At 36.7% G+C, this 17,012-nt stretch overlaps 1 protein-coding gene across 1 annotated transcript in view; it reads right to left on the reverse strand.

Annotated features, from left to right (window-relative positions):
* Positions 1 to 17,012, reverse strand: part of SELENOF (selenoprotein F) — a 55,687-nt gene that overhangs the window by 35,211 nt on the left and 3,464 nt on the right. Inside the window, exon 2 of the mRNA XM_027602746.2 lies at positions 11,968 to 12,135. Within this exon, the coding sequence (XP_027458547.1) occupies positions 11,968 to 12,135 (168 nt within the window). The remainder of the gene's footprint in view (positions 1 to 11,967; positions 12,136 to 17,012) is intronic.

Genomic DNA, 17,012 nt, shown 5'->3' on the forward strand with positions numbered 1-17,012 from the left:
CACAACCCTCTCCTCATCTATAGTTACTGGTATGAATAATCCAGGGTCATCACCTGGGAACAATGCATTCAATTCTACTGATATTTAGGAAATATCATAGAATGAAAGGAAATAACCTGACACATCACCACTGTATTTCCTGAGGTCAAAACATCCAAAGAATTGGTAAAAATGACCCTGAACTTGATATTTTTTTTCACTAAAGATTTTATCTATTTATTTGACAGAGAGAGAGAGAGAGACAGAGAGAGATCATAAGTAGGCATAGTGGCAGGCAGAGGCAGAGGGAGAAGCAGGCTCCGCGCTGAGCAGAGAGCCCAATGTGGTCTCCATCCCAGGACCCTGGAGTCATGACCTGAGCCAAAGGTAGATGCTCAACTGACTGAGCATCTAAGTAATTCTAAAATAAAACCAATTAGTCCCTTGGTAATAAGTAAAAATATTTTAGAAAATGTTTAGTGTATGGTACTCAATAAAAATTCAATGTCTTTTTGCTCCTAAATGTTTGAAAAGTACAACCCATTTTCCTCTTAACTTGAAAAACTGAGATACAAACTATGGTTCAACACCCAAATATTCAATAGCCTCAAAAACAGACCATAGGGTGCTCTTATATGGCAGCAAAAGCTGCTTTTCAAAAGAGAATTCAATTCTATTAGTGTTATTACCATACCAATACTGAACATCATTATTTGTCACAAAATGGGCAATTATGATTATCTTTAAGAAGGCTGCAAATATCTGAAATAAAAAACAAAACAACCAGCACAAATTACATTATGGTTGCTCTCTATTAAAACTAAACAGGGTAATCACCTAATATATACTAAGATAGCTATAATAATCCAAAAGCTTAAATATTTTAAATATTAAGAGTGTCAATATGAAAGCAGAACAAAAAACACTAGGCTGTTCCATACATTTTTATTTTTTGGCCATTTTTGGACAAGCACACATATCAATTTTAGAATACATTACGTTACCCAGATAAGCTTTTAACACTTAATTTTTCAGAAGGAAAACTGAAAAGGCAGTTTGTATCAAAGGGGTATGCTTTTATGAAAAGTTATCCTCCTTAATGCCCCTTCTCCCATCCCCCACTGTTGCATTAAGGGGCTACCTTGTAACTAGTTGAAGTCTCCTGTAACCTTCTTTCCTTGAGGCTACTAGTTTATCAAGCATCTTTACTCACCCCTTCCAACCAGTAAATAAAATCCTGAAGGTTTTATTGCCGAAATCTGTCTGCTCCTTCTCTCTCTTTACTACCAATATGTTGGCTTAAGCCCTTTTATCTTGCCTCTGGAAAACGGCAATACAAGTTATTTTTCTGGCAACGGTATTCCCCTCTGTCCTATCAACTATCCTTCATACTGACAAAATTCATTGAAATACAAATCTGATGCCAGTTCATTGTTTACAATTTTTTAATTTTGTTCCCTGCCTACAGAAGAGTCCAAACTTCTTATCAAGACACACAGATCCTACCTTCCTAACCAGCATCATCTCTCATCATAACCAAGCTATCTGATTTATCTAACATGGCCATCTTTTTCATGACTTTACCTTTTTGCTAACTTTTCCTTCTGCCAGAGAGAACTTTCTCCTAATTATTTTCCAAGTTAGCATAAACAGCAACTTCTATATAAGTTGTGATATTTACCCCAACTGTCAAAAGGTGGTATGTCCCTCCTTCTGTGTGCTTTCATAGCACCTGAGTCTATTTTATTTACAGCATACTTCTCACTGAATTCTTTAAAGAAACCAATGCATCTGGAAATAATAAAGAAACTGTACAGAAGAAGGATATAAAAAGTAAAAACTTTCCTCTGCCCCCCACTCAATAATTTTTTAACTGTTTTTAGTTCTTCTGTTGGTCACTTTCATTGTGATTAATGTGGTTATATCTATGGGTCTGAATACATCAACTTTAAGAGATTTATTGATTCTGTCCTCTTTTCAACTTTTATTTCTAACTCTTTTAGTGGGTACCTTTCTAACACTGGAAATTATGTTTTAGCCTAATAAAATATCCTGCCAACTGTATTCTAGTTCCATGCCTGTTTCTTCTACTGGACTCCTTGAGGACAGTGACTATTGTCTTACTTTGACATTCTAGAAGCCTATAACAAGAAGAAATATTTAGTGTATAAACAAAGTTTATTTTGACTCTTAGGTAGGCATGTCTAGGAAATATAATTGTAAGGCAGCCTGGAAACAGACCATGAATTACTTTAAGGGTTTATTTCCTTTTTAAATATTGTAATCTGCAAATGTGATAAAATGTTTTAATATGCTTAGATAGAACCTTGATCCTAATTTGTAAATACCTAAAAAAACCTGATATTTATTTAAGACAGATAAATGCTACATTTGGAAAATATTAAAAAATTAAGTATTACCAATTCAATAACTACATAAAATATTTTAAGACTTCTGTTACATAAATATGATACATATATTTATAACCATTTACTAGCTGAATGACTTTAGGTAAGATCTCTATGCCTTAGACTCAACTATAAAATGGGGATAATAATGGTACTTACCGCAGTTGTGAAATTATATAAATTAATTCAGATAAAGGACTTGGAATAGCGCCCTTCATATAATAACTTAACAAATGTTAGTGGCTATTATTAAGTAATTATTTGTGTTGCTATGCAGGAGTCTTAGTGATTCTTTCAGTGAATTAGAACTGTTGCCAAACATTATTTACATCTTTAAAAAAAGCTTCTTAGTGAATATTCTAATTATAATTAATCTGTTGAAGACTTACATTTGTTTCCTTTGAAGAAATCAGCTCATGTATTGATGCTACACACTACAAAAGTGAAGCTATTTTAAGCAACTGTGAAATTTCTTTAGTGACTACAATTTCACGCACAGTTAGCTTTACCTCCATTTCATCCTTCTAAGTTTTACACTCCAGTAGCATCTCTACCAGTAGTAGATAGGCTATAGTTTAATACATGCCACTTTCTTGAATAATGCTGCTTAAGCTGACTTCTAAATTACTCTGAAATTGGCTACAGATTCTCCGTGTAAATTGAATAGAACTAAATGTTTTGATGTTCTTTTACTTGAAGTATGAAGTACTATGTGATTTATTTAAAATGTTTGGGCCTTAAATAAGCCAAATTTGTTAATATACCCTCAAAAAACACCAAGCAATTGGAGTCATTAAAGTCTACGGTATACTGAAAAATAAAGATTAAATAATTTAAAATAAAAACTAGTGGTGGAATTGTGTTAACCATAAATGCAAGAGGGACCTTCAAAGAGTCAGACTGGTGTTTTATGTTTAACTCACTCATTTTCTTCCAGTAAAGTCTGTGAAGTAGGTATTCACATTTTCAAGATAAGAGACAGAATGAATAGAGGTTTAAAAACTTGGGGCTCTATGGTGCCTAGGTGGCTCAGTTGGTTACAGGTCTGCCTTTGGCTCAGGTCATGATCCCAGGGTCCTGGGATTGAGTCCTGCTTTTGGCTCCCTGCTCAGTGGTGGGGCCTGTTTCTCCCTCTCCCTATCCCACCTATTTGTGCTCTCTCAAATAAATAAAATCTTTAAAAAAAAAAATAAAAACTTGGGAATCTGGAGTCAAACAGACTTGAGATGAAGCCAGGTTACGGCACCCAATTGCTTGGGTAACTTTGGATAGGTAACACCCTAGTTTCCTCTTCTGTTAAATAGGGATAGTAGTATTACGCTATAGAGTTGTTGTGAGGATTAAATAATGTAGGTAAGATACTTTAGCATATAACCAAGGTACAATAAACACTGAAAGGTGAGCCAGTGTAATTACTACAACAAAACTGAAGATTCCAAAGTAATTTGCTAACTCAAAAGTCACAAAACTAGTAGCTAAGACAATAATTTAACTCTTTTAAAAACTTTTATAAACAGAGAGAAGGGGATAAACTTCTAATAAACTATACATATATTAATATTTCCTGTCTCTGGCTTGCTGGGAGTGCATGTAAATGTGAAGGAAGAGTATTACACATAGAAAATGGGAATGCTACTATATGCTATATAAAGTGGGTCAATTAGCATTAGTCTAATTCCAATTAAGTAATGGGAGTGGGAAGTGGAAGGGATCTAATTATATTCTTAAAATTATTTTATGCACTATGTAGGTCCATTTATTTAAATCTAGTGTAATACAATCATTATCAAAGATAGATATTTTTTAATTTTTAATATCATCTGAGTAGTATATCTTTAAGCGAAAATAAAAGCCCTTTATCAAATACGTGAACTGTTGAGCTATTTTCCAGAACCAGTAATGGTATAATTTGGTGATCTGCAGCCTAGGCTTCTACTTGTATTCTGTGAATGAGACCAAGATGTTCCAAAATTCAAATAAAAAAATTTAAAAAAAAAATCACTTTTAAGTGATTTCTCTTCCAAAATTTTCTTAAAACTTTGAAACCTGTTACTATGTGTTAGATTAAAAATATAAGCAACAGAGGAATGTTAGTAGGAAAATAATTGTAGTCTGATAACTTGCTTTTTTCACGAAGTGATCATTTTTATATTACAAACATAATTTAATTTACTGTTATTTCTGCTTTCAAAGAAAATCATAGCTTCAAAATGATGTGTCATCTGAAAAAGTTTGAAAACCAATAATATATTTTATTCTAAATTTACTTTATTTTTTAATTTTATTTTTTTAAAAGATTTTATTTAATTTGACAGAGAGCGAGCGAGTGCGAGCGTGTGAGAGAGCACAAGCAGGGAGAAGCGGCATGCAGAGGGAGAAGCAGATTCCCCCTGAGCAGGGAGCCCGATGTGGGGCTCGATCCCAGGAGCCCGGGATCATGACTTGAGCCGAAGGCAGAAGCTTAACTTGCTGAGTCACCCAGGCGCCATCTAAATGGACTTTAAAAAAGGGTCTCATTTAATTTCTGGAATAGGTTTGTCCGAAGACAAAGCTCCACTTTATCAATGTTTTTTTTTTTTTTGAGATTGAGGGCACTTGTGGGTGGGGTGGGTAGGAGGGGGAGAGGGAGAGAGAATCTTAAACAGGCTCCATGCCCGGCACAAGTCCAATGAGGGGCTCAATCTTACAACCCTGAGATCATGACTTGAGCCAAAAATCAAGAATCCGATGCTTAACTGACTGAACCACCCAGGTGCCCTGGTTCTGAAAAATCTTTTTAGTAAAATCCTTTCTTTCCAAATGCAATTTTCATATGCACTTAAAAATGATCAGAATGCTACATATTTTAAAAATTCATTTTTATAATATTATTAAAATATGTCAATCAGCAGGACTAAAAAATTTGAAATCAGGGTTATGTCTAGCATAATTTATTTCTGTATCTTGTTCCACATAAACTAGTTGCAAACGGTGAAAAGTTTTCATACTACTAATACTGTCACCATATTTCTTCTTGTTCTTCTTGATTCAACTGATTCAGGAGCTCGAAAGCAGAGTAACAGAAAATTTTGTTCCAAATTTTTAAGACGGGCAAGTGTAATAGTTCATGTTATATCTCATTTTTTAAATCCTACTTTGCCAATAGCAATTATTATTATGCTATGCTCAGAGTCCTCCAAATTTTGTTTTTAATCAGAAAATCAGATACCACCACCAGCCCCAACTATTTACCTAGGATTTATTATACACCAGGGACTATTCTAAGCAGTGTACATGTATTAACTCGTTTAATCCTCATAACCACCCTATGAGATAGTAACTATGATTATCTCCAATTTATAAGTAAGGAAATAGACACAGCGTGATCAAGTAATTTGTCCAGGATTGTCAGCTGAGTAAAGACTTTTTTTTTTTAACATTTTATTTATTCATTTGAGAGAAAAAGAGAGCGCGTGCACGTGAGCACAATGAGTGAGGGGGGGAGAGGCAGAGGGAGAAGCAGACGCCCCCACTGAGCATGGAGCGTGACGTGGCGCTAGATCTCAGGACCATGACCTGAGCCAAAGGAAGCCCCTTAACCATCTGAGCCACGCAGGCGTGCCAAGACTTTCTGAACCTAGTTTGGTTCCAGAGCCTGTGCTCTTAACCACTACTCTAAATTCCCTCCTGATACAATCAAGACTGAATGAACAGCAAATTAAGTTGAAATCATTTTTTGGTTCATATTTTTGACTAATTCAGCTAAGTCATTTTTTTTCTCTCCGAAGGTATTCTGGTTTCACCACTAGCCAAACCTTCAGAATGATAGCTCACAGATAAGGCAGGTATAAATGGGAAAGAATAGGAAGTACTGAAAACCAACTAAATAATTGATAATTAAATAATTTAAAAAAATATTTAGAAAGAAAAAGGAAAGCAGTGGGACTACAAGGATCTTGATGAACCAAGATCTTAAAGAGGACAGGTGCTAGCTAAGGAAATAGGAGCAAACAATTAAGGAAAAATACAAAAGTCCTATAACAACTATGTCCGGAAGAAGTTGAAATCATTAAGATATGAAAACCTTAAATGAAAGAGGAGACAGGAAAAAAGCACCAACCTGCCTTAATCAAGTTCAAATTCACAGAACTGGAAAGATTATAAAAAGAGGAGAAAAATGACCCATCTACTGAAATACATTTAATCTTATAAATCTTAGATAATAGAAGTTAAAAAAAATCTTAATAGAAAAAAAATCTGATTTATACTTATCTCCAGGAAAATTTCAGGAAACTTTTTAAATCTGTTTGCAAAAGTACTGTTTGCAAAAATACCTATTAAGGTTAGCAGTCAGACCTCAATCTCAAAAATGTGTGTTAAAAAATTAACTTCTCTTTTTAGACCTACTTGGGATGCTTGCAATATCTTTATAAATAAAATATACAAATGAGAGATCTATACTTAGATGAACAGTTATAACAAAAGTGTTACTGATAACTGCCAACATAAAGACAAATCTTTTTTTATATTCACCATAAGTGAAATATATGAAAAAGGTCTTTCACAAGTGTCTACAAAGTTCAAGTATATTTTCAACATATATACATATATATTTTTAAATTATCTTTTCTATGTCTACCAGTAGTTGATCAGTTACTCCCTGGCCTACAAACTTCCACCGGTTCCCATTCCCTCAAGATAAAGTCCAGACATCTTAGCATGGCTTCTGAGACTCATGATGTCCTGGTTCCTGCTTTTATCTCCAGACTCCTCCCTTGCTATCCTGCACCCTGGGTCCCAGTCTTCTGTATCCAGAAATGCCATTTTGATTCCCTTTTCTTCTACTCACCTGGGTACATTTTCTGTCAATTCTCAACCCAGATCTTAACTCTTCAAAGCTTTGTTCCCTCTTCCCCTAGCAAACCACACCTATCACTCTAGGCTTACTTGCCTGCTTACTCGTCTATCTCCCCACTAGACTATAAGTTCCTTGAGGGTAGGGACTGCCCTTCAATTTTGATTTTTTTTAAAGATTGTCTTAGGGGGAGAGGAGAGGAAGAGGGAGAGAGAGAATCTCAAGCCAACTCTGCACTGAGCGTGGAGCCATGCAGGCCTGATCTCACGACCCTGAGATCATGACCTGAGCTAAAATCAAGAGCTGGATGCTTAGCCGACTGAGCCACCCACGTGCCCCAATGCCCTTCAATTTCTGTATCAGCAATGCCTAGCTTGGTGCCTGGTATATAGAAAGCACTCAATAAATGTTTAATGAAAAAAAAAAGATCACCTTTTCCAACTTACTCTTAGTAAAAATAGCCTCATTCAAGGACAAAAACTTATGAAATACTATATGCTACGGCCAGGGATTCAGAAAGAAACTGTCCTAGACTTCAAAGAGCATAATTTTATGGAACAAGAAAGAAAAGCAAAACAATAGATACAGTATAGTGAAGGTAAGTGCATATCAAGGTATCCTCAGTGCTTTGGGAATACAGAGGTGTAGCTAACATAACCTGGGAGTGCTAGTGGTGGAGAGGTAAGGGAGCTGAAATTAGGGAAGCCTTCCCAGAAGGGTGGACACTTGAGCTAAATCTTTAAAGACAGCTTAAGTAGAAGTTATTTACTCTAGCCATGGGGGGCGAGGGGAGTAACAGTTATCTATGGGATTGCTTACCTAGTATCTGCTCTTTAGTGCTTCATCTCTCTGTACCCCAGTGCAACATTCCACATAGCTGCTGTGGTAGCCAATGGGCCTTATATTATTCTCTACCTTAGCTAACAATTGGTAGTGATCTAACTTGAGCTAGTAACAATCCCTGCCTAAAATATCTCAAAAATAGTCAACGAGAAAGAATTAATCCTTTTCTCATGGGAAAAGCTAAAAGATACAACACTCAGGAACTGGCAGTTACTATGTTGTCCCACCACAAGGAAGAAGTCAGTCAGTAGAAAAAAAAATGGTCCCTTCCCTTCCATCTTAAGATTCTATACATTAAGCTGAAGTTACTCATGCTAACTGTATAAAATACCAACCGTATAAAAAGAGCACCAAGATTTAAATATTTAGATATTTTTTCATTACATTTTTTACGTTTTTTCTTCAAATTACAAATTAGTACGCTCTTTACAATTAAGCCAACATCCTAATGTTTATAAATGGTACCTAGATACACAGTTATAAGCAAAACTAGTAGTAAAATAACTCATCAAAAAAATCTCATTCTAGCTAGTATTTGTGATGCTTACTAGTAGGTCCCTTATGAACAGAATGGGTGGGGGAGAATGAGACCCAGTAAAAATAATGGAGCATATATTTACAGAATAAGATATTTCAAAGACATTTTCTTTTTTTTAAGATTTTATTCATTTATTTGACAGGAGAGAGCGAGAGAGCACAAGCGGGGGAAACAGTAGAGGGAGAGGGAGAAGCAGGCCCCCTGCCAAGCAGGGAGCTCAATGCAGGGCTCGATCCCAGGACCCTGGGATCATGACCTGAGCTGAAGGCAGATGCTTAACCATCTGAGCCACCCAGGTGCTCCAGTTTTTTTTTTTTTTTTTTTAAAGCAAATTTTATGCTTCTGGCTATCAAAGACTAAATTCAGCCTGTTAAATGAGTTAAGCATTACTAAAAATGATTAGCCTCATCTCTGGAAAGGCCTATAAACCATATGACTAAGCAAGAACCAAAATGAGTGATTCTGGTTACACTTTTTTTATTATATATAAATTACTAAAACACTCCTGTATATAATTTTCTTTTCTAAAGAATTTATATTCACGATGATTTACACACACACACACACACACACACACATATATAAACAGAGACATGTTTAAGTATTTTTAATGTTTTTAATGTAAGGCACTAGTCTACATATTGCAGATTTTTACTTTTATTAAACTAAGACTAAATTATGATTTCAAAATTAAGCCTTAAGCCAGGGCTGAGACAGAAAAAAATATTGTATATGTTACATATGATCATGTACCAGTAATCTAGAGAGCAGTACTGAAGTATGACTGAAGTACTGAAGTACTGCTTCTATACCTGAATGTGGTTTGCATCTGAATGGAGGCTTGTCTAACATGCCATACTTTTGTAAGTCCAGCAATATTTCTAAAGTGTTCCTGACATGTTTTGGTTTCACCATTCATTGATTTTGTGCAACAGTATGCTAAGCAAATGCTTAATGAGAAGTACATTGTAGAGATGATGGGCAAGGAGTAAAGAAAAAACAACGGAGACAGCATAAAATTTATATTAGGATACAGCCTCACTTGTACTTACAATTATTTCAGTGTATAATTAGTTAGGCATATGTTAACTGGTAGACTACTTGCTGATGGTTATTGCTGAACTGTAAGTGCTGAGAAGTGTCAAGATACCACACAGAGCTCAATTAATAATTAAAATTGAACGGGAATATAATTTGAGAAGTGTGTGATTTAACCTTGGTTCTAGTAAAAGTATAACATAAAAATGGTATGCTATGAAGGATTACTGAGAAAGGGCAATAAGTAAAAATAGCTTTTATATGCACTTGATTTACAATTTAGGAATATTTGATATCACTTAAAGGATAGAGCCTCTCAATTTACCCTAATTATAAGACGTTGCATATGATAAACATTGTTTATTATTATAAAACACCCCGTTATTCAATTAAGTTTGGTGCCTTGGGAAATAATCATCGTCAGCTAAGTAGTATGGACCATAGAATAACAGCATTATGATTAGAGGATGACATACAGATTCCTTTGGTAATTCGTCCTGTATGAATATCTCATAAAAAAAAAAATCAAAAACAAATCCCAAAAATTAAGAGGGAAGGGTCATGCTAAGCTAGTTAAGTCCTACATCTAAAATCAAGTTTTTAAAACTTGTTTAGATATGACCTTACATGCAATGAAGACTAACTCATATGTATAGAAATCTTTTTTTTTTTTTTGAAATCTTTTTTTTTTTTTTTAAGATTTTATTTCTTTGACAGAGAGAGTGAGAGAGCACAAGCAGGGGGAGCAGCAGAGGGAGAAGCAGGCTCCCCGCTGAGCAGGGAGCCCAATGCGGGGCTCGATCCTAGGACCTTGGGATCATGACCTGAGTCGAAGGCTGACGCTTAACCGACTGAGCTACCCAGGCGCCCCTAGAAACCTTCTAAACATGAAAAGATATCAACGATATTTGTGAACCAAGAAAATGAAAAACACAGAAGACTCTGAAGCTATTTTGGGGACAGCAGAAATTTCAGGTTCACAACTGAGAAATCAAATATTAAATTTCAGTTAAAGATTAACATTTTTAAAGTTTTGCTTATTTTTCTTTTAGAATGATAAAACTATACTTGGTGTTGCAAATTAACCTTTTACTATCTAAAGGGTGCAATTACGGAAAGCTTTACAAACTAACACCTCAAAACAGAATTCAGTATGTACAAGTGAAAGAGAATACAAAAAGGAAACATAACAGAGATGCTTTTTTTCCTCATTCCAAACACAGGGGACTCACTGATTCAGTTTTATTTGGCTTATATAAATGATCTTTTCAGGCCACCTCTGAATTTTAAAAAGTGTAGAGGCTTAAAAAGATTTAAAAATCGAGCAAGTTAACTATTAATTTGAACAATGGGACAAAACAGATTTTATTAGACAGAACTACCTATCCTCGGCTGTTTTCAGGTGTTAAAGAGGAGATTACTTGTCTATAAATATTAGTAAAAGCCATGTAAATTAACAGACCATATCCTTTGTAAACTAGACAAAAAGTAATAGTTTATTTATCACCTATAATTATGTGCCAGGTAGTAGGTGCTATACTTTCCTTTTTTTTTTTTAAAAAGATTTTATTTATTTATTTATTTGACAGAGAGACACAGCGAGAGAGGGAACACAAGCAGGGGGAGTGGGTGAGGGAGAAGCAGGCTCTCCACCAAGCAGGGAGCCCAATGTGGGGCTCGATCCCAGAACCCTGGGATCATGACCTAAGCCGAAGGCAGATGCTTAACGACTGAACCACCCAGGTGCCCCCCCCCCCCCACCTTTTTAGATTTCATTTATCTGGTAGGGAGAGAGAGAGGGAGAGAGAGAAAGCACAAGCGGGGTGAGGGTATAGGGAGAAGTGGACTTCCTGCTGAGCAGGGAACGATGCGGGGCTTGATCCCAGGACCCTGGGATCATGACCTGAGCCAAAGGCAGACGCTTAACGACTGAGCCACCCAGGCGCCCTAGGTGCTACAATTTCATCTTGTATTTCATTTTAAGACTGAGTTCTTATTACAAATGAATAGAAGCATCTTCATGTGGCCAGAACTTAGGAAGACTGGAGAACTTTAGGATCCAAGCATGCTATAGGTAATTTTGCAACCCCTTTGCTAAACAACCCCTCTGCTAAACATGACAGAATGGGGTCCTAGGATATAAACCTTAACTCTTCCTTCCTAGTTGCTTTAATTGATCTAGTGGGCCAGAAAGAAATCAGCTGACTTCTAAAACTACAAAATGTAAAAGCTAGAGACTTTATATTTAAGTTGATGAGGCAATTTAACATTTCACCTTATCTCAACTACACACCAACTAATGGAAGAGAGATACTAGAAAACAATACCTTTTTTGTTTCAAATTGTGCTTCTTCCTGACAGCATGCTCTACAGTCAGGATCAAGCTGAAGCAGGTTAAACTGTCCAAGAAGATCACAAGAGCTGCAGAGCAAGTTGCTGGAGAAGCCTATCTCTCTGCAAGCCTCTGATGAAAACTCTGCACCAAATGCAGACACCTGAAAATAAACAAAATGAGAAATAAAACACTATTCAATATTTGTATTGGAAAGCAATAATTCTTACATAAAATAGATTGAGGTAAGATGAATGAAATTACTTATGCAACCAATCAGAACCAGCAAAAGCAGGCTTTCAAAAATATCTTCTCTTCCCTTATCCATTCTCTCATGCATGTCTCAGTGAATATGGTATACCTTCATTTAAGGTCAATCCCTCTACCTGTGCTTTGGAGCTTACCTTCTGCCATTTCCACAGGGATTTAACTTAATTGGTAACTCAGTTCTTCAGTGTATTCAAACCTTACCTTTCTAATTGCTCTCCCCACATTGTCATTTCTCAATTGTTACTATAGTCTAGCTTCTGATCCTACCATTTGACTAAACTTGCCAAAAATCACTAAATGCAAAAGTATTCAAAACTGTTCTGGCTCCAGCTGTTCTTTCCATGGGCTTGTCCTCCTTCTTAAGTGCTGCTGTTTCCCATTTCTATTTCTGGCTCTGTCTTTGCTTTACATATTTTCTATAAATGACTGCATCTTTCCCAAGGCTTCAAATACCCACTTATTTAAAACTCCTGAGTCTTTTACTTAAGTTCAAACTTTCAAAGCCAACAGCCTAACTGACCTCATTTATATGTTCCAATGGCACTGCAAATTCAAAAACTCCAACAGTGAAACTTATCTTTTCTGCTTAAATCTATTCCTCCCAATGTACCCGATATCTTAGTAAAATGGCACCATTTTCCCTGACCACTAGTTGCCCAGGTCAGTCATCCTAAATTCTATATTCTCTGCCTTCTTATAGGCAATTAATTAACAAGTTTTGACAATTCTGTTTCTTAAAGAGCTTTCAAATCATTTCTTGCCTCAGTGGTTTAAATGGTCACTGCCAGTCCTACCTTTCTTTACTTCTCCAATCCCACTCTACTTTTCAGCTATAATGAATTCCTGGAAGAATAAAATTCCTACTCATACATTTGCTCATACTTTTCCTACACCTAAGGCACCCTTTCACCTTTTTAATTTCTACTTATTTCCAATAACCTGATCAATATCAGTCTTCCAGGAAGCCTTCTCTGGGGGAGAAAAATCAGATCCTCATCTTTAGCCATAGTGCTTTTCAGAGAAATAAATTTGTGCACAGTTCTAAGACAGCACCACTCATGACACTGTACTATGTAAATGTAGAGTTGTCTGATTCCCTAGTACTGTGAACTCTTTTGAGGGCAAGCGTTAAACTATTATTACTCTGTATTTAAAGCTAGTTCTCATCTGTGCTGAACAAATGAAAACTACAGCCTCAAGTAGTGGGAATTTCAGACTGTTTGACTGCAACTGGTTGATTTTCTAGACCAAGGGTATGCAAATTTTATGTAGACGGCCAGACAGTAACTGTGTTAGGCTTTGGTGGCTAAATGGTTTCTGTTGCAACTACTCAACTCAGGTATGGCAGCACAAAAGCAGCATAGACAAAAATAAGTAAGTGGGTGTTTTCCAATAAAACTTCACATAAACAGGGCCAGGTGGATTTGGCCCACCAGCTATAGTGTGTCAAACCTTCTTCTAGACAAACCAGGTAGATAAAAACACAAGGGCATTTGCCAATGTAAAAAAGGAGTGCTGGCATACACTCCCAAAATGTTGATCACCCCAATGGTCTTGTGCCAGTCAATACCTTAATTTGATACCTTATCCATCTTTCATCTTATCTCAGTAATAATGTGGAATGTATGTAAATATTCAAAATAGATCCCAGTGTTGTGGGAGGCACCTAAGACACGTGTTACTGTACTAGTACTTTGAGTAATTTCTTGATTAATAAAGCGATATGCTTGATCTATTTCACAGGTTAATCTGTATTTTCCAAAGATGGCCACACCAATATGTATACATCATCCCACATGGTGTTCTTACAATGTGACTGGCAGTCCTCTCCTGAGAAGTAGGAGGCTATTTTCCCTCCCCTTGAATCTGGGCAGGGGCTTGTGACTGATTCTGACCAACAGAGTACAAAAGAAGGGATACTATGTGGTTTTTGAGGGTAGGTCATAAAAAAGGAAACAGCCTCTGAATGGCTAGTGCTCCTACGTGCTGTGTCTTTGCCTCTCTCAGAACACTAAATTTTGGAACTCTGCCACCATGCTGTAAGGTAACCTAAATTACAGGGACAACATGGAGAGGCCCATGTAAAGAGCAACTAAAGCCCCCAGCTGACAACCACCATCAATTAGCAGACATCTGAATAAAGAACTTCATATTTCAGACCTGTCTTTCAGCTGAGACACCATGGAACACACAACTCACCCTGCTGTGACCTGTCTGAATTGCTGACCCACAGAATCTAAAAGCAAAATAATTGTTTTATACCACTAAATTTTATGGTGATCGGTTTTGCAGCCATGGTAACTAAAATAGGCAATAAAAGTGAAATCACTTTGAAACCATGAACTGCTTAACAAATATAAGAAAATGTTATTGCCAGAGGCGCCTGGGTGGCTCAGTTGGTTAAGCGACTGCCTTTGGCTCAGGTCATGATCCTGGAGTCCCGGGATCGAGTCTCGCATCGGGCTCCCTGCTCAGCAGGGAGTCTGCTTCTTCCTCTGACCCTCCTCCCCCTCATGCTGTCTCTCATTCTCTCTCTCTCAAATAAAATAAAATCTTTAAAAAAAAAAAAAAGAAAAAAGAAATTGTTACTGCCAAAGTATGTTTCAAAAAACAAAAATTTCAAATGAATGATCATGCAATATTATTTGATTTTATTCTGGCATTTATTGAGCACCTACTGACAGGTGGCATAAATATGTAAAACATGTTTTGGAGTCTGATGACATCTTGATTCAAATGCCAGCACAGAGCAACCTTACTTCTGAATTTCTGAATAGGAATAACTACCATTTATCTCACAGAGTTTCGAGGATTAAAGGAGAAAAAGTACAGGAACCATCTCATTTTTTACACAGGACCCAGTGGGTACCTGATAGATGTTTGCATTATTCACTTTCCAGTATTCTTAAAAACCCTCAAGAAATATAAAACACTACTTAATGTTTTAATTATTAGACATGGGATAAAGAATAAGTGTGGTGGAGATACAAGGTTCACTTGAGTTTCATGAGTAAACTACTTTCTAGCTCTTCTATCATTAGTTTTGCAGACTCAAGGCTTTTTTGGGGGGAGGGGGGAGGGGCAGAGAGAGAGGGAGCCAGAGAATCTTAATCAGGCTCCATGGCCAGCACAAGCCTGATGTGGGGCTCCATCTCACAATCCTGAGATAATGACCTGAGCCGAAATCCAGAGTAAGACGCTTAACCGACTGAGCCACCCAGGTGCCCCTCAAGGGTTTGAATCTAAGGATATCAGAACATATTTTTAAATACTTCACTAATAAATATCAAATGCTAAATAATATAGATGTTCAAAATTATAATTTTCCCATGCATTACTCATTTATTTTTCTGGTATTATTATTTCTTTGTAGATGAGGGTTGTTAGCGGAAAAACTGGATTAACCATATTGTAACATTATATTTTCAGGCAAAAGTCTGGTATATACATTTTATTATACGTACATAGGATTAGTTTTCTCTTAACTGGTCCTTAATCTCAGAAAACTCATAGGTTTCTCATGTAATTGTGAATAGATTTCAAATCTGAGACTAAACCAAATAGATGGGTTTACAGACGAACCCCATGAAAATGACTACCAGAAGCATTGCCATAACAGGCTCTCACAAAGCACCAGATATTTCGCTAAGCACTTTACATCATTAATCCATTTAATCTTAACTCTATGAAATTGGTTTTTTTTTTTTTAAGATTTTATTTATTTGACAGAGAGAGACACAGCGAGAGAGGGAACATAAGCAGGCTTCCTACGGAGCAAGGAGCCCGATGTGGGGCTCGATCCCAGGACCCTGGGATCATGACCTGAGCCGAAGGCAGCTGCTCAACCGAGCCACCCAGGCACCCCTATGAAATAGGTTTTATCCCCATTTTACAGAGAGGGAAATAGAGGCTTAATTAGGATAGTTAAAATAATCTAAGACAACACAGCGTAATAGATGGCAGTATCAAGATTCTAATCCTGATCAGCCCTCAAAACCCTTATTATTAACTATCGTATCTCACGGAATCCTTCTTGCACCATTTTCATATGTACCACTAAGAATAATAACAAAGACGCTGGCAATTATAATTGTGCGGCCCACTGTAATAAGATGGATGGAGGTTAACCTTGAAGGAGGATGAGGTGTTGTGTCTCAGAATCAAAGATACACAGTATCATTCTATACTGCTTTCAGTACAGTGCCTCTGGGAGAGGGAGAGGGAGAAGCAGGCTCCCCGCTGAGAAAGGAGCCCCATGTGGGACTAGAGCCCAGGACCCTGGACCTGAGCCAAAGGCAGATACTTAACTGACTGGGCCACCCAGGCGTCCCAGTATAGTGCCTTTTTGAATGAAGAAATATTATGTATGAGCTGAATGAAACCTTGAATGCCACTTAGTTCTGGGGTGCTCCAGAGAACAGCTCCCGTAGGTAGCTATTCTAAGATAACTAAGATATTACCTTCCTAATGCTAAAGTATACTCAGAACGTATTTTCAGATTAAATTACTTTATATCCTCCCAGTTGTCACCTCATTGGAATGCTGAGAACTATGCATTGCTATTAACTTTAAATTAGGGCTACAAAGTAGCACAGTGATAAAACTTGTCTAGTCTAAGGACTCAGAGGTGTAAATTAAAGTAGGAACTAAGTCCTCTATCCATCTTGGTAGCTCAACTTCAAGGTGCCAAGAAATTCTTCCCTCATTCCCTTTTTATTCATCTGTCAGGTTCCAAAGATTTAGCTTTTTTTTTTTTAAACCATTGCCAAC

This window comes from Zalophus californianus, chromosome 4, assembly GCF_009762305.2.
Source record: "Zalophus californianus isolate mZalCal1 chromosome 4, mZalCal1.pri.v2, whole genome shotgun sequence".
NCBI lineage: Eukaryota > Metazoa > Chordata > Mammalia > Carnivora > Otariidae > Zalophus > Zalophus californianus.